At 45.4% G+C, this 22,528-nt stretch overlaps 2 protein-coding genes across 3 annotated transcripts; both read right to left on the reverse strand.

Moving 5' to 3' along the window:
* Positions 1 to 254: 254 nt before the first annotated feature.
* On the reverse strand, positions 255 to 9,406 carry LOC139366283 (ankyrin repeat domain 13 family, member D). Its single transcript, XM_071103584.1, has 16 exons — positions 8,628 to 9,406; positions 8,351 to 8,486; positions 4,574 to 4,698; positions 4,423 to 4,468; positions 4,138 to 4,281; positions 3,864 to 4,053; positions 3,662 to 3,728; positions 3,462 to 3,543; positions 3,319 to 3,380; positions 3,076 to 3,206; positions 2,728 to 2,885; positions 2,452 to 2,565; positions 1,631 to 1,803; positions 1,417 to 1,505; positions 1,073 to 1,306; positions 255 to 864 (listed from the first exon to the last, which is right to left on the reverse strand). Exons 1-16 carry the CDS (start codon positions 8,709 to 8,711, stop codon positions 801 to 803), a joined length of 1,899 nt encoding a protein of 632 aa, XP_070959685.1. The 5' UTR covers positions 8,712 to 9,406; the 3' UTR covers positions 255 to 800.
* A 468-nt stretch (positions 9,407 to 9,874) lies between these two features.
* On the reverse strand, positions 9,875 to 21,705 carry LOC139366282 (lysine (K)-specific demethylase 2Ab). 2 transcript variants are annotated; one of them, XM_071103582.1, is made up of 23 exons: positions 21,521 to 21,705; positions 20,657 to 20,695; positions 18,108 to 18,246; positions 17,835 to 17,913; positions 17,632 to 17,678; positions 17,338 to 17,516; positions 17,049 to 17,155; positions 16,767 to 16,860; positions 16,405 to 16,558; positions 16,175 to 16,290; positions 15,875 to 16,001; positions 15,493 to 15,800; positions 14,857 to 14,934; positions 14,463 to 14,714; positions 14,246 to 14,383; positions 13,967 to 14,056; positions 13,591 to 13,833; positions 13,433 to 13,465; positions 12,246 to 13,327; positions 11,957 to 12,120; positions 11,707 to 11,853; positions 11,250 to 11,465; positions 9,875 to 11,122 (listed from the first exon to the last, which is right to left on the reverse strand). In XM_071103582.1, the coding sequence occupies exons 2-23, from the start codon at positions 20,690 to 20,692 to the stop codon at positions 10,941 to 10,943; spliced, it is 4,011 nt and encodes a 1,336-aa protein (XP_070959683.1). In that variant the 5' UTR covers positions 20,693 to 20,695; positions 21,521 to 21,705; the 3' UTR covers positions 9,875 to 10,940. The 2 variants fall into 2 exon arrangements, with proteins under 2 accessions (XP_070959683.1, XP_070959684.1); XM_071103583.1 differs by lacking the exon at positions 21,521 to 21,705 and adding an exon at positions 21,007 to 21,117.
* Positions 21,706 to 22,528: the final 823 nt, after the last annotated feature.

Consider the following 22,528-nt stretch of genomic DNA (forward strand, 5'->3'; position numbering starts at 1 on the left):
TTCTGTGTTTTTTTACCCAAATGTCACGTTGGCGAGGAAACATCCTGTCAATCATCCTTGTAAAGATGTGTACACTATAGTAAATGCACTTTTTTTTTTTGAGCTCATGCTTGGCTCCAGTTAAAAATTTGCCATTGAGATGTAGATTTGAAACAATACAATGATGCATAAAGATTACTACTGGCCTAGATATCTGAATTGTCCGCTTCTGACCTTTGCACACACACACACACGGAAATAAACTACCACACAAATGCTTCAGGATACATTTATTTTCCAAGTCACACGCAGGAGTCAACCAGCATAATATATTTTTTATCAATAATTATCTTATATATCAGTATTTTATAAATCATATCACTATTATCAGTTTGTATCATAGGTGAAAGGTTAAAGGACTTATCACTCAATGACAGCTGGGTTGTGAAAAATAAAGCAAAATAAAAGTGTTCTCTCCATCCATTCAGGGCCTGAAGAGCGCTCTTACAGCAGCACTGCTAGTTTGACCATCTTTCCCTCCCAGTACCCCTCATCTCTCAAAACAACCCTTCCCACTGGACAGGTGACAACAAATACAGCAGGTGCCCACTGGTGAATGGAAAGTAGTTTCCACCATATTGCTTTTACCCACCTTGAGGACAGTACCATCTCTACCTCCCTCCCTGCAGTCTGGTCCCATACTCTAATGCCCCATTATTAAGACATCATAAATTAAAACTAAATAATAATAATTTAACATTGCAGGATAAAAAAACTAAAACAATAAGATAACATGTTTGTTACCCAATCAAGACACGTGGCTACTTCTCTAAAAGTGACAGCTGAAGGATCCTTTCCAGCTCATCCTCTTCCTCCTGCCTTGCCCTGTAACAGGAAACAGAATTAAGTCATTAGATCCCAGAAACTGGCAATCAAGCTCCCCAAATCCTTTCCTCATCCATCCTTATAATCCCACTCTGCATGGCTGTGTTCAAATACTCTAGAACGGGTTCCTCTCCTCATCCCTTTCCCTGGTCAGAAAACAATGGATGATCAGAGAAAGAAACCCTACAAGCACTCATCCCTCTCACACCTGTCCATCTCTTCCTGTTCCCTGCACGAGAGGTCCATGGCGATGCGTAGCTGCTCGTCAAAGCTGTTTCCCCCGGGAAATGGCCCCGGCAACCGCGGCTCAGCCACTGAGCTGTAGGAGGGAGGGGAGTAGGCTCCGGGGTGCGACGGCGAGACTGACAGGGGAGGGGCAGGATCTGCAGGCTCTCCTTCCTTACCACCAGCCAATGAGATCGACAGGGACTCCTGGATGGCCCTATCAGAGAGAGGAAGCGGGATGACAGTTTAAAAGCTAATGCCAGAGAGTGAAAGCCTTATAATATATTATCCGACATGAACAAGGTGAAAAGGATGGACGCTTCTGACCTCTCCAGCTGAGAGTCGTCCTCATACAGTGGTGACTGTATGTGCCCAGAAACAGGACGACTGTTAGTCAGAGCCTCCCATATAGTCACCTACAGAGAGATAGATTTTACTGAACTTCCGTGGCAATCGTCATGAAAACCTAAAGCTGATAAATATTTAATTTGTGGATCAATGACTTCTATTAAGAGTAAACCATGATTATTTCCTGTCTCACCTGGTCGCTCTCTGTCCCTGCGTCCAATAGGCTCTGCTGGATGGCAAACTGCAGCAAGTTATCATCCTCATCTCTCATTGGCTCGCTGCGGCCTGGACCAAGCGTGGTGTAGTCTGGGGGTGGTTCAAATACGGAGGGGTCCACCTCGCAGTTAAATGGATGCAGGGCCTGCCCTGGGAGCAGAGGGACAGGGAGATACGTTTCCACACCTTTTGGTAACACGATACCTCACCCATCCAGACTCCCAAATAGCAACATTCACAAGGGGGCAACAGAAGTTCTTGTCTTCTCATTTGTTGTGAAAGCAAAAGAAGAGTCTTGTCTTCCCTAGCTAGCAAGTTGGCGAAACACTGCAAGATAGCTAGCCTTTTAGCTCCCCACATTGTTTCACATGGCATTTGATGTAATAATAAATCTGATTGACCTGGCAAATACTCTCAAAACTTGCCGGTGTAACCTACAACGTTATCGAAATGTCCTATGCTGCTCCTATGTATTCACTCAGCTAAAAATAGAATGTCGTGTTTTGGTCACAGAGAAAATAGTTATTACTTCTAAACAAAATACATTCTAATTAAGGCTACAATGTTGTTTGGTTAATTGTCTGAACAGTTGCTGAGATTATATACACAACACTTCCCCCATGGCTACGCAAGGAATGATACGGCACGTTAAAAGCATTCATGGGGCACATCGGCGCGCACTACAAGGAGCTGCCCCTTTTGGGGACGAAAAACGTCACTTTGACACTGCACTACACTCCGTAGGGTCCGTCTCCGGAGGGTATAAATAGCCCTTTAGTATGTGTTGCGTGTGGTTACCAGCCTCGGGGGCCTCCTCAGGTGTGTGTACAGTAACCGAGCTGACAGGCTCATCACAGCCACACAGGTTACTGAAGGTCACTCTGGCATTCAACACATGGAACAGAGGGATCTCTGAGAAAGAGAGAAAAGGGAGATCTTCAAACTCTTGTCACTTTGTTTAAGCTTAAATTGTAAAGCGTGTCCTTTTTCTTCTGAAAGCACCTGCTCCTCTCCATGTCTTCAGACCCTGCCTAGAAGGTAGGGACTAGGGGTCAGTTTGGGATTAAGCCTCACCTATTTTGACCGGGAAGCCGGGGGGCAGGCTCAGAGTGATGAAGTCACGTAGTTTGGCAAAATGGGCGTTGGAGATGGCCATGAGGTCAATGATGGGCGTGACCTGCTCAGCCAATGACAGAGGGTGAGCCTCACTCAACCACAGATGGGCCTTAAACCTAGAGAGAGCGAGAGAGCGAGAGAGAGAGAGAGAGCGAGAGAGAGAGAGAGCGAGAGACAGAGAGAGAGAGCAAGAGAGAAAAATAAAGACACTTGCATTAAACATGGCAGTGATCTTGTGCTTCTTCAAGCTTGACTGTGCGTTGCTACGGTGATCCCGGCTATATGTTGCCATGGCAACAGCGGTACCTCTGGACTTTGCTGGTGAGCTCCACGGGGCGTCCGATGTCTCGCTCATTGAGTTGGAACTCTGGGTCAAAGTATTCCTCAGCGGTGATGGCTGTGGGGTTATGGGGGCTGGCACACTGAGAAACATTACTCTGAGAGACATGGGAAGAGAGACACATCATTGACCACATCCAGTCACTCAGTCCATCAAAGCATCTATCCACCACATATAATATGATGTGGAGGTGTCTTTCTGAAACTCACCCCATTAGGAGCAGTATGCTGCTCAGCTATCCCCAGGAAGGACTGAAGAGGAGTCTTGGTGCCTGGGAGGACAGGAGGGATTGAACCATGCTGTGCCTGTACGTACACTTTGACCAAATAAAACATAAGTGTTCTGTGTGTACCTTTGCTCTTTGACTTGTCCTGGTCCGACAGGTGCTCTGTTCTTGATCGAGTCACCAGCTCCACATTAGTGGCGCTGTACACCTGAAAACAACAAGGGAAAAAAACATGATTCAATAAAAAAATTTTTTTTTAAATTAAACGCCAAGAAACACTTTCTATTAGAAACATTTTCCAAGTCCAATGGTGCCTCTGGGCACACCTTTGCCTCATAGCCACTGACTGCCTCACTCTTCTCAGAGCGCCAGCCCCAAATGCCAGACTTGTTCCTGTGCAGCAAAGAGCAGGAGAGAAGAATTAGCAGACAGACCAGGTAGGTGAGTATGTTGTGTGTGAAGTAGCTACCTTTCGAAGGCGAAGTTGAGTGTGTTGAGGTGTGTGAAGACGATGCGTGTGTGGGTTACCTCTCGAAGGCGATGTTCCGTGTGTTGAGGTGTGTGGAGACGATAGGGGAGGTGAGTCTCTGGGCGGTGTTCTCCTGGGTGGGCAGCATGGCAGCCAGGAGAGACGGAGCGTCCCGCAGGGAGAGAGACAGAGGCTCTGTGTACACCACCTGCTTGTCATGGTCCACCTCCATCACCACAGCGCCATTCTCTATAGAAACACACACATTACCATGGAGACAACACACATTCACCATTCAACCACTCTATGGAAACCATAACACCAGTGTTATACCTTCGCCCTTAAAGATGTAGCTGCGACGGCCCTTGAGCCAGGTCATGTGCTCAAATCCCAGTAGAGTGGTGTCCACCCGCAGACACGAGCCACTCTTCCACACGCGGTACACATCACTGGGACACACCTTGGAGACCAGGGGGACTGAGAGTTTGGGGGGGGGGGTTAACCACCATAAACACTTCAGTGCATCACAGTGACAGTATAACTGGGAGCTGTTCATCTGGTGCTGAAACCGACCACAGTGAGCAGATATGAGCCCTTCACGATCACACACACACTCACCCCAACTGGTGAACTCCCATTTCATTTCCACGTAAAAATCCCGGGCCTGAAAGAGGTGACACAGCATCGTGAGTTTCAGATATGTGATTGACAGGTGTGCTACCGGTGTTTGTTATATGGCTGAAGCGAAGGCTGCAAAGCGTTACCTTACCCGTCTTAGCTTGCTGAGCAGTTCTGGGATGCCGGCCAGTCTCTCTGTGGCTCGCTTGAAGTCTCTATACTGCAGCACCAGCTGACAAAGCTCAGGGTCCCCTGTGCTCACTGCCTCCTGCAAAACTGGACATAGACATGCCATCAACCCACACACAGTGCCTATAGAAAGTCTGCACTCAATTGAAATTCTCTCACATTTTGTTACATTACAAAGTGGGAGTGAAATATTTTAATTGTAATGTTTTGTCATTGACCTACACAAAATACTCCATAATAACAAAGTGAAAATACATTTGACAAAATAATAAAAATGTTACAAAATAATTAGTTGCATAAGTATTCACCCGCTTTGTTTTGGGATGTTCAGCAGTCAAATTAAAAATTATAAAAAATGAGAGCCGCACACTCAGACGCAATAATGTAACAACGTTTCGACAGCCAAGCGGTCTTCATCAGGGTATAATGACAAATACGGTGGGTCACTCGTTTATATCGAGTTTGAAAGCCCTTGCTCCCTTTGGTCTCAACGTAGAGTTTGATCTGAAGTCCTTCTTGTGACTGTTTTCGCTATCCATTGTAAATAATGTTTGTAGGCCTATGTAGCCACATTGGATAGGATCATAGATACATTCATGCTTTTTTCCCCGTTCTATATATATCTGAAAATCGACCAATGAAGTCAAGCCACAGCTGGCCATGAGTTTTAACCGCCTCCAGATTGAACACAGAAGTCAAATTTGGCATAACAAATCAGATAAATTATATGGAAATAATAAGAGTTGGCATGATTTTTCAATGACTACCCCCTTCCTCTGTCGTCCATACAAACAGTGCCTTCAGAAAGTTGTCACACCCCTAGACTTTATCCACATTTTGTTGTCAGACTGAATTTAAAATGGATTACATTTAGATTGTGTGTCAATGGCCTACACACAATAACCTATAATAACAGTGGAATTATGTTTTTAGTAATACCTTAATAATGTCTTGAATCAATAAGTATTCAATCCGTTTGTTACGGTAAGCCTAAATAAGTTCAGGAGTAAAAATGTGCTTAAAAAGCCACATAAGTTACATGGACTCACTCTGTGCAATAATAGTGTTTAACATGATTTTTGAATGATTACCTCATCGCTTTACCCCACAAGTAAAATTACCTTTAAGTTCCTTCAGACGAACAGTGAATTTCAAACACAAATTCAACCAAAGACCAGGGAGGAAGGAAATCGCTCAGGGATTTCACCATGAGGCCAATGGCGACTTTAAAACAGTTACAGAGTTGAATGGCTGTGACAGGAGAAAATTGAGGATGGATCAACATTGTAGTTACTCCACAATACTAAGCTAAATGACAGCATGAAAGCAAGGAAGCCTGTACAGAATAACAAATATTCCAAAACATGCATCCTGTTTGCAATAAGGCACTAAAGTAAAACTGCAAATTATGTAGCAAGGAAACTTTATAAATGGTATGTCCTGAATACAAAAGTGATATGTTTGGGGCAAATCTAACACAACGTTACTGAGTACCACTCTTCACATTTTCAAGCATGGTGGTGGCTGCATCATGTTATGGGTATGCTTGTCATCAGCATGGACTAGGGAGTTTTTTAGGATAGAAAGAAACGGAAGAGCTTAGCACAGTCAAAATCCTAGAGGAAAACCTGGTTCAAATTCAGTCTGCTTTCCAACAGACACAGAGACAAAGTCACCTTTCAGTAGGAAAATAACCTAAAACACAAGGCCAAATAGTGGTTAGAGCGTTGGGTCGGTAACCGAAAGGTTGCTGGATCGAATCCCCGAGCTGACAAGGTAAAAATCTGTCGTTCTGCCCGAGCAAGGCAGTTAACTCACTGTTCTCTGGGAGCCGAAGACGCAGATGTCGATTAAGGCAGCCCCCCGCACCTCTCTAATTCAGAGGGGTTAGGTTAAATGTGGAATACACATTTAAATTGAAGACATTCAGTTGTACAGCTGACTAAGTATCCCCCTTTCCCTTATATACATTGGAGTTTCTTACCAAGACGACATTGAATGTTCCTTTAGTGGGCTTATTACAGTTTTGACCTTAATTGCCTTAAAATCGATGGCAAGACTTGAAAATGGTATTGATCAACAACCAACTTGACACAGCTTGAAGAATTTTTTAAAGAATAATGTGCAAATATTGCACAATACAGTTGTGCAAAGCACTTATGAGATGTACCCAAGAAGACGCCAAAGGTGTTTCTAACATGTATTGACTCGGGTGGGGTGAATACTAATCTAATCAAGGTTTACAATGCATTTGGAAAGTTTTCAGACCTTTTACCACATTTTGTTACGTTACAGCCTTATTCTAAAACATGATCAATTAAAAATGTTTCCTCATCAATCTACACACAATACCTTATAATGACGTAGTAAAAACAGGTTTAAATTTTTGTATGTATATAAATAAATAACATTTACATAAGTATTCAGACTCTTTACTCAGTTGACAGTTCATGTCAGCTCAAAAACCAAGCCATGAGGTCGAAGGAATAGTTCGTAGAGCTCCGAGACAGGATTGTGTCGAGGCATAGATCTGCAGCATTGAAGGTCCCCAAGAAAACAGCGGCCTCCATCATTCTTAAATGGAGGAAGTTTTGGAACCACCAACACTCTTCCTAGAGCTGGCAGCCTGGCCAAACTGAGCAATCGGGGGACAAGGGCCTAGGTCAGGGAGGTGACCAAAACCCGATGGTCACTCTGACAGAGCTCCAGAGTTCCTCTGTGGAGATGGGAAAACCTTCCAGAAGGACAAAAATCCTGCAGCACTCCACCAATCAGACCTCTAAAGTAGTGGCCAGACGGAAGCCACTGCTCAGTAAAAAACACGACAGCTAGCTTGGAGTTTTCCGAAAGGCACCTAAAGGACTCTCAGACCATGAAAAATAAGTTTCTCTAGTCTGATGAAACCAAGATTGAACTCTTGACCTGAATGACAAGCATCACGTCTGGAGGAAACCTGGCACCATCCCTACGTTGAGCCATGGTAGTGTTAGCATCATGCTGTGGCAATGTTTTTCAGCAGCAGGGATTGGGAGACTCGTCAGGATCGAGGGAAAGAGAAACAGAGCAAAGTACAAAGTGATCCTTGATGAAAACCTGCTCCAGAGCACACATGGACCTCAGACTGGGGCGAAGGTTCACCTTTCAACAGGACAAAGACCTTAAGCTCACAGCCAAGACAACACAGAAGTGGCTTCGGGACAAGTCTCTGAATGTCCTTGAGTGGCCCTGCCAGAGCCTGGACTTGAATCTGATCGAACATCTCAGGAAAGACCTGAAAATAGCTGTGCAGCAACACTCCCCATCCAACCTGACAGAATTTAAGAGGATTTGCAGAGAAGAGTGGGAGAAACTCCAACATAACGATAAAGCTGGGTATTGTATGTAGATTGATCAGGGGGGAAAACTATTTAATCAATTTTAGAATAAGGCTGTAACATAACAAAATATGGAAAAGGTCAAGGGGTCTGAATACTTTCCGAATGCTCCGTATTAGAGTTTTATTCTTCATTAATCTTAACATTTTAAAAAAATCATTTAAAAAAAAAGTTGTGTAGGTAGATCCTTGACAAAACAAATAAAAAAATGCATTTGAATTCCACTTTGTAACTTATGAAAATGTTCAAGGGGGTGTGGACTTTCTACAGGCACTGACTGTATCCTTCAAAAAATGTACAGCAATATGTTTTAGGAAACAGGTGATTTGTATTCTTCCCATCCATTCCTCTGTGTATCCACTCACCAGTCCAGCTCTGAGCGTTGCAGTGCGTTGGGTCTGCGGAGTGTCTGAGCAGCACACGGGTTGATTCCAGGTGGCCCAGACACACAGCCAGCTCTAGCGGGGTGCGCCCCCGCGGGTCCAAGCGATCCACATTCTCCTGTGGAAGAACAGCACTGGTGTGTCATGAAAGCTGGGGTGCGCCTTCTGAGCGGTGCGGTATGGGACGCAAAGCTGTCAAACTCAAAACGTGAACGGTTGAAAAGAGAGAAACGCATGTTGCTACCCCAGGGTGACCTACCTCGTTTTTCTGTAGTTGCCGTTCAAGCTCAAGGTATTGGTTGTTCCAAACCAGAAAATGAAAAGGAAACGCCTCTTGAGCCATTGTTTATCAAATGTAGCAGCTTTCACCGTTTATCTTCCAGCAGCAGCAAAAATGTTCTCTCTCAAGAGACGTGAGGACGCGTGCACAAAAAATTCCCGCAAGGTGGCAAGATTCTACTTTATAAAACGGGTAAATAGTTAGCAAAGTAATTAGCAATAGGATAGGAGTAGGTGCCGATTAAAATACATAGCTAGCTAGCCCTTGTCTACCCATTAGCCAGAAAGCGGCTAACTGGCTAAGAACATATGACCGCACTTATTTTCCATTCCATCTTGCTTGTTAGCTAGCTGGCTAACATTGCATGTCTAACCATGTCCATTTCTAGTCTAGCAATGCCGTTTGTTTGTAACTAACGACGGTATCATGTCCTGCTGATGTGCTAACAAGCAAACAACTCCCTATCATCACCCACTCGCTTTCGCGATGGTTTTTTTTCTGATCCTGTGCAGTCAAAATAATAGACCGAGATACGGCCTATTTCGAATACACATCCAGGTCACTCGAGTATATAATACGTCCGATGATAGCGATGTCAATTCGGATGCTGTCAATATACCTTGTCGGTGTTCATATTCCAATCATCAACATTCTGGAAACAACAAACCACTATTACACAGTCCGGTATTCTTAACAATAACAGACTTCAGCAGCTGAGACAATTTACACACCCCAGTTTGCATTATTTATTTATTTTTCACGTCATTTTCAGCGTCGCTTTAGTTCCAGGTTATTGCTAGCAGCTGGAGTGGGTGAGGAAGATAGGGCGCGTAATGCATGTTGCCATACAATCATTGATGGGTAAACAACTGTTCTATCCCCACTTCTAATGCCAGATGTCAAGTAGAGTTGTGGGGCAATGGTGAGAATCTCCAGCTTATGACCACGGGCTCTTTGCGCCCAATAAAATAAAACAAAATAGGTATTACATGTACACAGCGAATCACCTGACACCGTAACAAAAGCCTGCACAACCTGTAGATAAGATCCCAATGATCAGATTTGTAAAACACTGGGCTAAGACAAGAAGCCGAGTACCATATTACTCAAGTATTCTTTATCAATGAACCAATTGTGAAATTAGGTTCTGCAGAGTGCACATTTGTGGTCCCGTTCTCACAATCTCAGCAGTCAAACAACCCAAAAAACACATACATCTGGAACAGTTAACCTTTCATTTTCTCTTTTTAATTTATTTAATAACAAATTAAGTGAAAAAGCTTCTGAAAATAATTACAATGCTACAGGATTTTTTTTTGTCATCTAAAAGAGGGAAACACATTTACACAAAAGTATATATTTATATTATTTTTTAGATGTGGCAAGGTGGGAAGGAAAGAAGGATCCCTCAGAAGCACTAGACCGAAGGGTAACAGGACAGAATAATGACAGCAAATTTTACATTTATACACTGAGTCTTATCAAGTAAAAATAAACTGTAAAGGGAACTCACATTTTATCCATGGGAAACAGAAAATGCATCAAAGTAGGCTGAAGGGTATTTCCTAGAATAGAGACGGTTGTCATAGATTGATATTTGTACAAAACAGGGAGTTTTGGGAGTGATAGCACCTGAATTCTAACGGTTGTTTGAGATCGCGCCATTTACCCTGTCTCCGCCCCTTCCACCCCATTTCATTCATACCCCGTCCTTATTTTGGAGTGGTCTGGTCACCATGTCGATTGCCCTCGCACCTTCCCCGAATCCCTTGTCTGCGCCCCTCTGTCTCAGGGTGGGGCGACCTGACCAGAGTACTCTTGGAGGAGTTAGTTAGTCCACAGCCAACACCTTTGGTTAAAGACAGCCTTAGAACTCCCAGGGTGAAGAGAATAACCCAATCTGGGATGACTGACCCACCCCACAATCTCCTGCCACCCTCACAAGAACCCGTCTAACCTCTCCCCTCCACATATCATGGAGTCCACTTCCCACTCCCACTAAATCATGCAGCGTAAGCGCCTAAACTCAAACTCCTGAGTCTCTTGTCTGGTTTAGTAAAAAAAATATATATATATATATACACACACACACACACACACACACACACACACACGCAACTGGAAAGAAATCCTGCTCCCACTAAGTGCGCAGTAACTAAGTGCTTTCCATTCCTGCTCCCTTCAGAGGCAGCAGGTGCTTTTAAGCCTCCCTGTCCTACAGTCTTTTCTCTTGTCACACAGATGTCCCCAACCTCTCCCTGTATCCCCTGTCCCAGACAGAGGAGGCGGGCTCTAGGATATCCTCTGGATCAGTTTGTCTTCAGATAGGCAGTAGAGAGTGTTGACAGACAGCTCAGAGATGAAGGCCTCGCAGGCTTTGCGGGACACACTCTTGCATTCCCGCAGGTCCAGCAGGGAGAGGCAGGAAAGCCGGCGGAGGTACCGCAGACACGAGTCTGTCAGCTTACTGCAGCCTGGGAGATAGAGAGACCGGGGCTCAACACTAACAACAACTCAATATCAAGTACTAGTCACAATCGTGTGTGTGCACACTGCTCCAAGTCTCAGCTATGGCTGTGTATGCGTGAGTTAAAGTCTTACCCCCCAGGTTGAGCTCGGTGAGTGTGTTGCGTGTGGAGGAGCCCACAGCAGTGAGCAGGTTGATGGACTGGTCAGTGAGGCCTCCACAGTGGGACAGGTCCAGACGGGTCAGCAGGGGCATGTGTCTGATCACCAGCCTCAGAGTAGAGTCACTGATCTCCAGCCCCGCCAGACGGAAAGACTGCATGTTCCTCAGCTGACTGCGGTTATCACAACCTAGAGAGAGATGGGGTAGGGGTAAACAGTAATTAGGGCAAGAAGAGGGGGGAGAGGCAGAGGAGAAAGAGAGGTGACAGGAGGAAGGCGGTGGAAGCGGAAAAACAAAAAAAAATATCTGTCTGCTGTGGACTCCAGCGGGACGCAGCTAATTCATTTGGTATGACAAGGGATTTATCCAAACAGTATTTAACTCAAAACAGAAAACGGTGGAGGAAAGGGGCAGGATGTGTTGTCTCACCTGGTGGGTTGAGCAGGTCCCTGATCTGTCCATCTTTGATCCCGTCGGCCCATCGAAGGTCCAGCGTGCGCAGGAGGGGGCAACCGGGCGAGCTAAGAGCCGAAATTGAAGACCAGGAACAGCCAGACAACATGAGATCCTTCAACCCTGAGTCGGAGAGAGAATAAGTTACATCTCCAGAGTGAGTAGTTGTCCAAGTGTGTGAGGACATGTTTGGTGGCATGACTGTGTGTGTGTGTATTGTGTGTACCAGGCAGGCGGTTGATGAGCCAGGTGAGTTGTTTCTTGGAGATGGAGGTCCAGGAGAGGTCCAGGGTGACTGGTTGGCGTTTGATGATACCTGACAGAGCTTGAGGACTGATGGATTTAGACACGCTCAGATCGACCCGCATCCACAGCCTCTTATCCAAGCTCCTACACGAGAACACACACACACACGTTTTAATTGGTTATCGAGCTCCTATACACTCTTGTGCATGCAGACACGTTCATAGTGTGTGTGTGTATAAAATGCATTCTAAATAGTTTTTGTCTCTTACCATTTGTGCCAGTTCTTGCAGACGGCCATGCAGACACAGAGCTCGGCACGAGTCAGGTAACGGAAGACAGATACCCACACCTCCCTCTCACAGCCCGGCTCGCTCCCTCCATTCGCCACTTCCCTCCCCCCATCCTGTAAAGCCGACAGAGGGAGGCGTAGAGGAGGAACAGGAGAGGAGGAGGAAGCGCTGTTGTCTGTTCTCTCTGGTCTGCCTGGCCTCATTCTCCTCTCGTCTGGATGGGAGCCCCGTGTGTGTGTGCTGCTGCCCCGGGTGTGTGTGTCTGAGTGCGAGGGTGCAGTGTAAGGGTCTGGGGCGTGGTTCCTGAGGGGTGGTCGGGCCAGGTTCTTGCGTTGGATGCAACTCTGGCCGGGAGGGGCAGGGCGGGGGGCGACTGCAGCCTCCAGTTTTGGGACAATGGCCCCCGGATCACGTTTGGCCCTCGACGGCTGTAGGGTTACTGTGAGATACGAGCCCTTCATGAGCTCGTCGCTAAGGTCTGACACTACGAGGACTGGTGGCTCCGTCTGTGCCTGTCCTCCTTCCCCCCCGTCTTCATCCATCTCTTCTTCTCCGTTTTGGTTGGACTCCTCACTCTGTTCCTCTTCCTCATCTTCTTTGGCTGCTCCTCTTCCTCGTCTCTGTGGTCGGTTCTCTTTGTTCCGTCTGGCCCGCACGCCGTTCTCCCTCTCCTCATCACTACCACTACTACTACTACTACTACTGCTGCTGGTGCTGCTGCTGCTGCTACTACTGCTGCTATCACTCTCTTCCTCTGCTCCTCCGTGTCTCTGTCCTCTTCTTCCTCTCCCTGCTGCTCCTCCTCTGAGCCGTACTCCTCTCCCACTCCCTCGCTCCCTGTTCCCCTCACCCCTGCCTGCAGGGGCCAGGCTGAGGGAGGGTTGGTGGGGCTGGAGGCGAGCCCCTGTAGGGGACCGGAAAGGGGAGCCTCTGAAGGACCCACGGCCCCGGGACAGTCTGCCAACAGGGGAGCGGAGGCGAGAGGACACCCCTCTCTGGAGGTGGGCTAGACCCTGGGAGCACAGGAGCTTAGGAGAACGCTCCAGAGACAACGTCTGCTTCTGTAGAGGATAATGGGTAAATGGATTACACAGTGCTTTGGTTTGAATAATCATGCACTGGTTTGGAGAATTACTGTGCTTTATAATAGGACTGCATGTGCTTACCGATTGTAAGATTTTGCTGCGCTCCAGTTTGATCTGCAACAAAGAGTAGGAAGAGATTTAAGAGATTACTTTGTGGTGAGGAATGATTGTACAATAGATGTAGAGCTTTAACACAGACCTCTAACCAAAAAGCACTCTAGCAACCCCCCCCCCCTCACCCTCTTCCTGAGTCGTAGCTCCAGCGCTCCGGCTCTCTTCCTGTTTTGTTGTTGCTGCAGTAACAGCCTCTGAGAGGGAGGGGGCGCTCTCCGCTGGGACAGAGAGGATGTCAGGGGGGGTCTGCCACGTCGTCCCTTCCTCACCCCACTGCCTGCCTCCCCATCTCCTATCCCCTCTCGGTGGGCATGATTTGACGTAGAGAGAGAACCTGTAGACGCCGTGCTGTCCTCACTGCTGGACGACTGAGACCGAGAGGGAGAGTGATCACTAAACGGGTATCAATAGAGTAGATGGGTATTGTCTTATAGGGACATAGAGGAAGAGAGAGAGAGACACAGACCGAGAAATGGAGAGGAAGAGTAAGAGTTGGGGTACCTCCGATGAGGAGCCTTCTTTGCCCTGGTAACATTTGGGACACTCCCAGCAGCTGGGCAGGTCCTTGTTGATCCTGCCCTCCCCAGGAACCTGAGAGAGAATTAACAACAGTTATAACACCTGCCGTACACACAGAGGACTATTATATACAGCCATAAAACCTCAAATCATCACATCAGTAAGGGCCATTTGAGTTTTGTGGGATACATACATTGTTAAGAAAATGTGTAATGGAAGTATGTTGCTATACATGTATCTGCTAGTGCAAGGCCTGGTCACCTTGATGCAGTCGGGGTGGGCGATCTGAGCACAGTTGGAGCATTCCATGAGGGTTGTGGAGGGGCTTTCGTCTGAACACTCCTGTTTCCCCTGGCCCGCTCCACACAGAGCACACACCGCTGAGTTAGGCAGGCCAGGCTGGAGACGGGGAGAGACCAGGGTCAATATACTACACACACCTCTCTCTGAGTAGGAAGATACTGCACTGGCTACTCACAGCGAGACACTGCCTCATCATGCAGCCCTTCTTCATACGCCCGGGTCCTCCGAACCTCCTCATATCTTTGCAGAAGTTGCATTCGCCGCACTCCTTCCTCTGGCAGGCTGCACAGTGTTTGCAGCGCACGCGCCTCCGTCTCAGAGCCGAGATAGAGGTGGGCTTGGCAGGGCGCGGGACCACGGCCTTGTGGGGCATGGCGAGACGAGGACGGTATACCACTGAGGGGGGAGGGGGCTGGTACCACGAGGGCTGTGGAGGGGGGAGAGGAGACTGGAAAGTTAGTCTGTCTCTGTGTTGTTGAGACCTTGACTCTGGTGACTAAATGTATGACACCTGTATGTTAGGTGGATATTTGAATGTGTGTATGAGAGGCATGTGCTCTCTGGCTTACCCTCTTGGGCCACTTGACAATGGGCTTTCCGGTGTAAGACAGCTTGGGGTCATCGTTGCAGTGTTCCTCCAGAAGAGCCTGAAAACAGCAGAACATTAGCCATGTCAGGATCATGTCTCACTGTATCACAACCAGCCATGATCGGGAGTCCCATAGGATGGCGCACATTTGGCCCAGTGTCGTCCGGGTTAGGGGAGAGTTTGGCCGGGGTAGGCCGTCATTGTAAAATCAGAATTTATTCTTAACCGACTTGCCTAGTTAAATAAAAAAACATGCAAGACTTGACTGAGCAGATTACAAATGGATGCAGACAGCTGGATACTAATAGGTACCATTCCAAAATCTACAGTAGCATACCATTTAGAATGAAGCTATTGGCCATGCACGGGAAGTTGTATGCTAGTGTGGATATTGAAACGTAGCAATAGACTGATGTAAATAGCTAGTGCAGCCATAGACACATCCTGTGTAGCTCAGTTGGTAACGCATGGCTCTTGCAACCTCAGGATCATGGGTTTGATTCCTGCTGGGGCTAAGCATACAATGTATGCATGCACTACTGAAAGTGGCTATAGATGAAAGCAACTGCTAAATAATATATTATTAATATATTCTAGACGGGTGTATTGTACCCACCCGTATGTCATGGAGCAGGGCGGGGGCATTACGGATGCCTGCGGGGACACACTTTTTGTGGGTCGGCAGCTCCTCCAGCTTCCCCAGCAGGTTCCACAGCCCCTCCAGCTCCAGGGGAGTCAGGTTTACTCTCACCCCCGGCTTAGTGGCACCAGGAAGGGGGAAGGAATCGTCATCAGACTCTTCCATTTTGACCTTGGTCTCACTTTCCTCCTTTTCTTCCTTATCATTGTCTCCCTCTTTCTTTTCCTCTGTGCCATTTTTCACGTGGCCGTTGAGTTTGTTCTCAGAGTCTTCACGGGTCAGACCTGACAGAAGGATAAACTCACAGGAATTAATATTGAGAGAAAAGATAAGGAGGGGAAACAGATGGTGTACTCACCAACACCAAGTGAGTGCTTCTGGAAGTCGGGGGTGAGGTGGGAGGTGTTGGTCAGGCAGTAGAGGTATCTTTCCAACACGTACCAGCACATCTCATAGTAGAAGGGGTATCGGAACTTAGCCGGGACCTGAAGAGGGGACAAGGACAGCAGTACACATGAGATATTGGAAGTCAACAATTCCTTTTCCCCCTATTCAAGTAGTACTCATCCAAACTCATGGATCTGCAATACAGTAGTGCGTTACCATACGGTACAGTAGTACGGTAGTGTTACAGTGTGCAGTAGGGTACAGTACTCACTCGTGTGCGGTCCTCAATGTTGTAGATGTTGAGCTGCATGGGGATGTTGAAGCTGTGGAGGAAGTTTCCTCCAAACACCAGTGTGTCCTCGGGGGTGTACACAGCATGGATCCAGCCTAGACAGTTGGGGAGGTTAGATTATGTTTGTGTTGGAATGTCTGTGTCCGGGTGTGTCTGAGGGTACGTGTCCGGGTGTGTCTGAGGGTACGTCTCAGTGTGTGTGTACATACCGGAGGGGATCATGAAGGTGTATCCCTGCTTCAGTTCTATCCTCTGACAGTCCTGGGCCTTGTCCCCGAGGAAAATGTCTCCCTGTTTCCCTGACAACACCCAGTTCTCATACAGCTCCAAGTTCTGGGGTGTGGGCGGGATAAGCCAAAACACCTACAGGAGGTCAGAGGTCAGGGTTGAAGAGTGAGATAGACAGAGATACAATAAAATACTAAATTGGCATATGTCTTAAACATTCATAACTCTAGAATGTGCTGATAATGGCAGCCATCTTGGTCAGGGATAAATTATGTTCTATTAAATTCTGTGGTGATTCAAATGTGACACATCAAGGCTCTACTTCTCCTGGGTGTTGTCTCACCTTTCCCCCCCGCAGGATGTGGTACCAGACCGACGTACCGCCAAAGTCAACGTGGAAGTCTGTGAAGCAGCCCTGAACACTCATCAGACAGTACCTGAAAGAGAGAGATAGAGGGAAGAAAATACATCTTTACATCCAACATCAACCAGCACTGAAACAATGTAATAAAGATATTATATTCAATCAACTCATGCTTCCACCCACAAACACTGCATGGGGTAGAATTAATCAGTGTGGTTGAGTACAAGAGGAAGGAAGGCCATGTAAAGGCACGGGACTCACTTCTGCACTTTGGGATACTGCATTTCTATTATGGAGTTGGTTGAGTCTCTCTGTCTCTCCTTTAGGTGCCTTGGCCACATGTTGTCCACCCAGTCTATCAAATCCACCTGGGGAGAAAAGGTCAGTAAAGACATACATCACTGACTGTCCAGGGCTCTGTGGAAGTGATAGCCCAGAGTTTACAATGGTCAGACTCCCAAGCTTGCCATGTGATAGTTTGGTGTTATGTGTGTATATCTTCCAAGCTGAGGTGTCTGACAAGGTTTTCTGGTTTGCGTGTGTGTCTTACCGAGGCGGGTCGTTTCACCAGGTTCTCCAGCTTGGTGTGACTGAACTCCAGGCTGATGACGTTATAGAGCTTATCTCGCTCCGAGGGCGGGGTCTCGTAGTACCGCCGCCATTGGGCCATGGACATCTCGATGCCCTTCTGAGTGGTCACATCCATAACGTCAACCATCCTCCGACTGCCTATGAGAGAGGGAGACAGGCAAGGGGCAGGGAATATTGTTCACAGAGGCTGCAGCACTGTTAAATCAGTTGAAATCAGCAACTGAGTGCATAGTGTTCATAGTTTGGACCTTACCTACAAACAGCTTGACATCACTCACACTGAAATCGGAGTCTGGCATCCTGAAAGAATGAGAGCGAGAGGGCGTGAGAGAGCGAAAGAGAGAGGTTATTAAATACATCTGGAAAATCAGAGTGAACCAACTGTTATATTTCTATCCAGGCACAGATATGCAGTGAGGAAGGTCAGTTAGATAATTAGAAAGAAGCGTGACCTACTCTAAGCCGAGGCCGTCTTTTTTCTCAAAGACGATAGGGTCTCTCAGCCCCTCCCTCTGGATGTACTCGAATGTGAAGTCTACAGAGAAACACGTTATAGACAATGCAGGGTAGGCACACCAAGAGTAATCAAAAAAATAGAATACACCATAATTAGGGACATGATTTTTTGCCAGATAAAAAAAACAACATTTTTCCAGATCAAGATCATCACAACATAAGAGAAACATGGTTAATGCCTCTTAGGGATATTACAGCGTGGTTTGACCTGACCTTTTCCATCCATGTGTTTAACCAGGTAAGAGTTGAACCTGTCACTCTGCAGCTTCTCATCCAGGTCAAACGTCCTCTTCCCCTCAATCTCATCGTCCGAGATCCCGTCATCCTGGTAGCGCCGCCGCGTCCCTGTACGCTAGTGACACAAGGCAGAAACTCAACTTGTTGTATCATTTTGAATGAGTTTTCTCCTGAGACCAAGCATATGTAAAATCTTGCAGTTTTTTGACCGTTCACTCTTCGGTCTGCATGGTCAATGCAGCAGATGCAACAATATGCAGGGTTTTTTCTGGATCAAAAAGGGGCTTAGGTGGTGGGCGAGCAATGGGTCCAATCAGTCCAGCTGGACTTTAGAGACAATTTTAGAGGTCCCCATGTTGGCGGTGTAGAGACATTTTTAATACTTATGCAAATGTCCTTAAATTCTACAAATTTCTCCATGTAACAGAGAAATTGTTTCAGTTTGAAAGCAAATTTCCTGTATTCTACACATTTTGCCATAGAGCTGAGAGAAAATCTTGCAGTTTTTAAGCTAATATTCTGCAATTGTAAATATGTCATTGAAGCTGAGAGAACTTAGCAGTTTTTAAGCTAATTTAAAGGAATTCTATGCATGTGGCCATGGCTAATGCTGTGTTATTTTGCTGTGTTATAATGTTCAAACATTATTTTGTTCAAACATTGTTCAAACGAGACAACATTCCATTATTATCTATAATTCTATGGATTGTTTTTAATGACAGCAGATGTTATTTTGTTAAAACATAATAACAAAAATACTGCTAAATTAATTGTTTTGGAAAGTTTTGATTCTCCCCGACTTTCTTAGCTTTTATTTAGCTGATTGTTCATTTCTCAAAGATGATATTATTTAAAAATATAAAATCCCTGATATGACAACGTCGATGCTGCTTTCCACTCTGTACTTAATATAAATCCACAAAGGTTCTATAATTACACTATTAGTTTGTGTATCTTTCTGTCTCCATGCAGCTAGTTGACCTTTTCTTAGCAAGTTGTGACTAAAATAAAATGTGTTAGCTAGCTAATAAATTTAGTCAGTCAGAGCAAACATAGCTAGCTAGCTAATACACCCCAATACCAGTGCTGGTGTAGGCCTATATCAGCATGTTGTTTGTACAACAGTATCTTCTAAATCTTATACGAATAAGTGAAGAGAAAACATTTAATGTAGCCAAAGATTATAGGGTGCCACCCCTCTGGTAAACACTTTGGTTCCTACCCTGTCACAATTACACCTCCATAGAGATCCTGATAGTATTATAATTCTTAATCATACAAACGCCTCCCTGGCTTTTTCATTTGTCAAACACTGTATTCGAAGTGCCCACTATTACATTCTAACTATAGAATTAGAATAATCCTTCTAGTTCCATGATTTCAACAGTTCACCCAAGTGTTTTGATTTAAACAGCAATTGCAATATTTGGTTAAAAATAAGGCCTCATTTTTTGCCCATATCATGCAGCCCAACATGGCAGTGTGGAAATTAACTCAAATGAGATCAACTTTTGGTTGAAGTTTGATTGAACAGCATAACCCAATCAGAATGGTGAAAGCCCCATTGAAATCACTTACAATGTATGTGTTGCCAACCTAAGTTGGGTCATGCACAACTCGAAGCAAATTTTGAACTTTTATTATTCAAAAACATAAAAAAAATATGTAACATTGTGAAATGTTTTGCCCATATCACCCAGCCCTATATAGATTCATAACAGAAAGATTTGCAGATGAGTCATTCGGTCACTTAATGGTCTGTGTGCGCATCACAGGAGGGGCTTATCCTACTACGACCCCATTCCCCCTATGCTCTCATAGTTTGGCTTGACAGATGGGTCCAGCACAACAACCCCATTCACCCCCCCCCCCCCAACCATATCTCTACTCAAAACACCAAGCATGCTGTTTCCTACTCAGCTGGACTGATCCATTCTCATATATTGATTTAACCACAGTTTGAAAGACACAAGACAACATTCCATTATCTATAATTCTATGGATTGTTTTTAATGACAGCAGATAAAACAAAATCACACCCCTTAGAATGGCCTAATGGTACTACAAAGGATAGCTGTGTCTGTGGGTTGTCACAATTGAATACATGTCCTTGGCCCTTGGGGTTTTATGCTGGGCATCTGGATAAGCACTTTGTGACAACTGCGGATGTAAAAAGGATTTATAAAATACATTTTACTGAATGATGTCCTCTGCTCTAAATTAGTCACTGCACGAGGACAAAAAAGTTAAACGTAATGTAAGGTACACGAGTAAGCATTTTCAAGTAGGACAACACTAATGAACTTGAACCTACTGACACACATTCAGTATTTCGTCATGCCAACAAATAAGCATCACTATCTATTGATTGAGCTAGTTAACGATGCAAATGTGGTTTTGATTAAGGAAACTATCATTTTCTTATTGTACACTTGCAAAATAGTGCAACTTGGCCAACTCCAGAAGTATATTGGTTAAGTAAGTATGCCTAAACATATCTGGTAAAACGAACGTTAACTACTTACCAAGCGCTTGCTGTAACGAGGGTTTTGGTCTTCCATAACCTAGGTATGCAATGAGACAGGTTTAGGAATATGAAGATAAAATACCGGTAAGAGTTCTGGCACTTGGATATAGGACCAATAATGATATAGTTCTATAGTTGGCGACAAAATTATCGATGAATAGCGTAACTCCTAACTAGCTGGTTATCAGCTATTAACGTTCATTTGGCTACATTGCTAATATAGGCTAGCTAGGGTTTTTGTATTTCACTAGGCAAGTCAGTTAAAAACAAATTCTTATTTACAATGACGGCCTACTGGGGACCAGTGGGTTAACTGCCTTGTTCAAGGGCAGAACGACATATGTTTACCTTGTCAGCTCAGGGATTCGATCCAGCAAACTTTAGGTAACTGGCCCAAAGCACTAACCTACCTAACCCTAGGAACAACCGATAACGTTGAAAGCCAACTAACGTTATTCTTTTACCTAAAACAGCAAAAAATATTTAGCAACAAATTCGAATTTTATTTGCAACAAAACCAGTGAGTTCGATGGTTGTGCTTGGCTTATGGTACAGAAACTGACCGACTTGCAGCAGACGCTGTTGTTAGCTGGCTGGCTAGCTAGTGAATCTTAGCTGCCAGAACGTTGCTGGCTAACGTTAACTAGCTAACTGTCGCGAATACATGTGTGTCTGGTTGTCTCCTGTACGAACGCAATAGCCATGTTAGGCTACATTTATGTGGGGCATTTCTTTAAAATATGTACAATAACTAGCGACTTCATTCACGGAACATTAGCCCGCTAGCTAGCTACCGTTAGCTAGCCATGTAACTTACATTATCTAGCTTACTATTGGGAAAATGCTATTATTTTCACTGTACCACTGAAATAACTCCTGGGGTTGTTGTGGTCTATACGTTGTCCTGTAGAACTGCTTTTATGGGTTATCCTTGAAGTTGGTATCCATTTTATATAATTTTAGCTGTGTAATTTGTTATCCGTGTTATTGTGCGATAAGTTAAAGCGATCGCTTCGGGACGCCATTTTCATCTGAGCACAAAACACACAGGGCGGATTCTATTAATCTGAGCGGCTGGGCACCGGTCTATGGCCGGTGACGTCAACGGGCAAAAGCGGTGAAGGGAGGAGCGCAACTCAACTCGAACAGTAATCTGAGCTGCTCGGTCATGTTGTCAACCAGGCAGCATGGTGCTTCGTTCAGAAACATACCACATCTCCTTTCCATTAAATATATGTTAGAATGTTGTTTGGGAAAGAAGATAAAGCGTGTTTATCTAAATCAATCCTACTCATTACTCCACGTCCTAATTACGTGACGTTTGTTTTGAGACGATTTTGAACGGGGCTCCTGGCTCATGCCCGGTTCCAAAACGAATGGAATCAGCGTTCATCCATTCAAAACACGTCTACCCTGACGCCCGGGACAAATTGATCGAATCCCCTCACACGCACACCCCTTCCCGATCGAGAACGATCCGCCTCCAATTTACACTGACCTCCAATAGTAAATTGATAAATCAACATACGAATGTTGTAATTGGGCAAACGTTATGTAATTCAGTGAAGCAGGAGGAGACTACGTGGTGTGTAAACCTATGGCCGTAGAGACCACTTGACGTAGGCAAAACATCTATTCGCTGGAGTGTCCAAATTGGGTCAACAAGAGAGCCTATCATCAGACCAGTATGGGGAACAATTTACGTACATAAACCAATCATATCGGACTCGGACTTTATTGAGACTGAAGACTCCCAGTAAAGACCGATAGATTCAAGGACAAGGGGACAATAGTTGTCCCATTCAACTCGTCTGAATAGCACCTGCCAACGGAAAAAAATCCATATTATTTCAGATGAGTACAAAGAAAG

This window comes from Oncorhynchus clarkii, chromosome 14 (assembly GCF_045791955.1).
Source record: "Oncorhynchus clarkii lewisi isolate Uvic-CL-2024 chromosome 14, UVic_Ocla_1.0, whole genome shotgun sequence".
Lineage (NCBI taxonomy): Eukaryota > Metazoa > Chordata > Actinopteri > Salmoniformes > Salmonidae > Oncorhynchus > Oncorhynchus clarkii.

Excerpts from the sequence above, each read along its gene's own strand:
- LOC139366283 (XM_071103584.1), bottom strand. The coding sequence starts at position 8,711 with ATGGCTCAAGAGGCGTTTCCTTTTCATTTTCTGGTTTGGAACAACCAA. Across the intron at positions 4,699-8,350 it reads CAACGCTCAGAGCTGGACTG|TTTTGCAGGAGGCAGTGAGC; the intron begins GTGAGTGGATAC and ends GTCTATGTCCAG. Across the intron at positions 1,804-2,451 it reads TGAGGAGGCCCCCGAGGCTG|GGCAGGCCCTGCATCCATTT; the intron begins GTAACCACACGC and ends CTCTGCTCCCAG.
- LOC139366282 (XM_071103582.1), bottom strand. The coding sequence starts at position 20,692 with ATGGAAGACCAAAACCCTCGTTACAGCAAGCGCTTG. Across the intron at positions 16,861-17,048 it reads CAGTATCCCAAAGTGCAGAA|GTACTGTCTGATGAGTGTTC; the intron begins GTGAGTCCCGTG and ends TCTCTCTTTCAG. Across the intron at positions 13,834-13,966 it reads AAGAAGGCTCCTCATCGGAG|TCGTCCAGCAGTGAGGACAG; the intron begins GTACCCCAACTC and ends TCTCGGTCTCAG.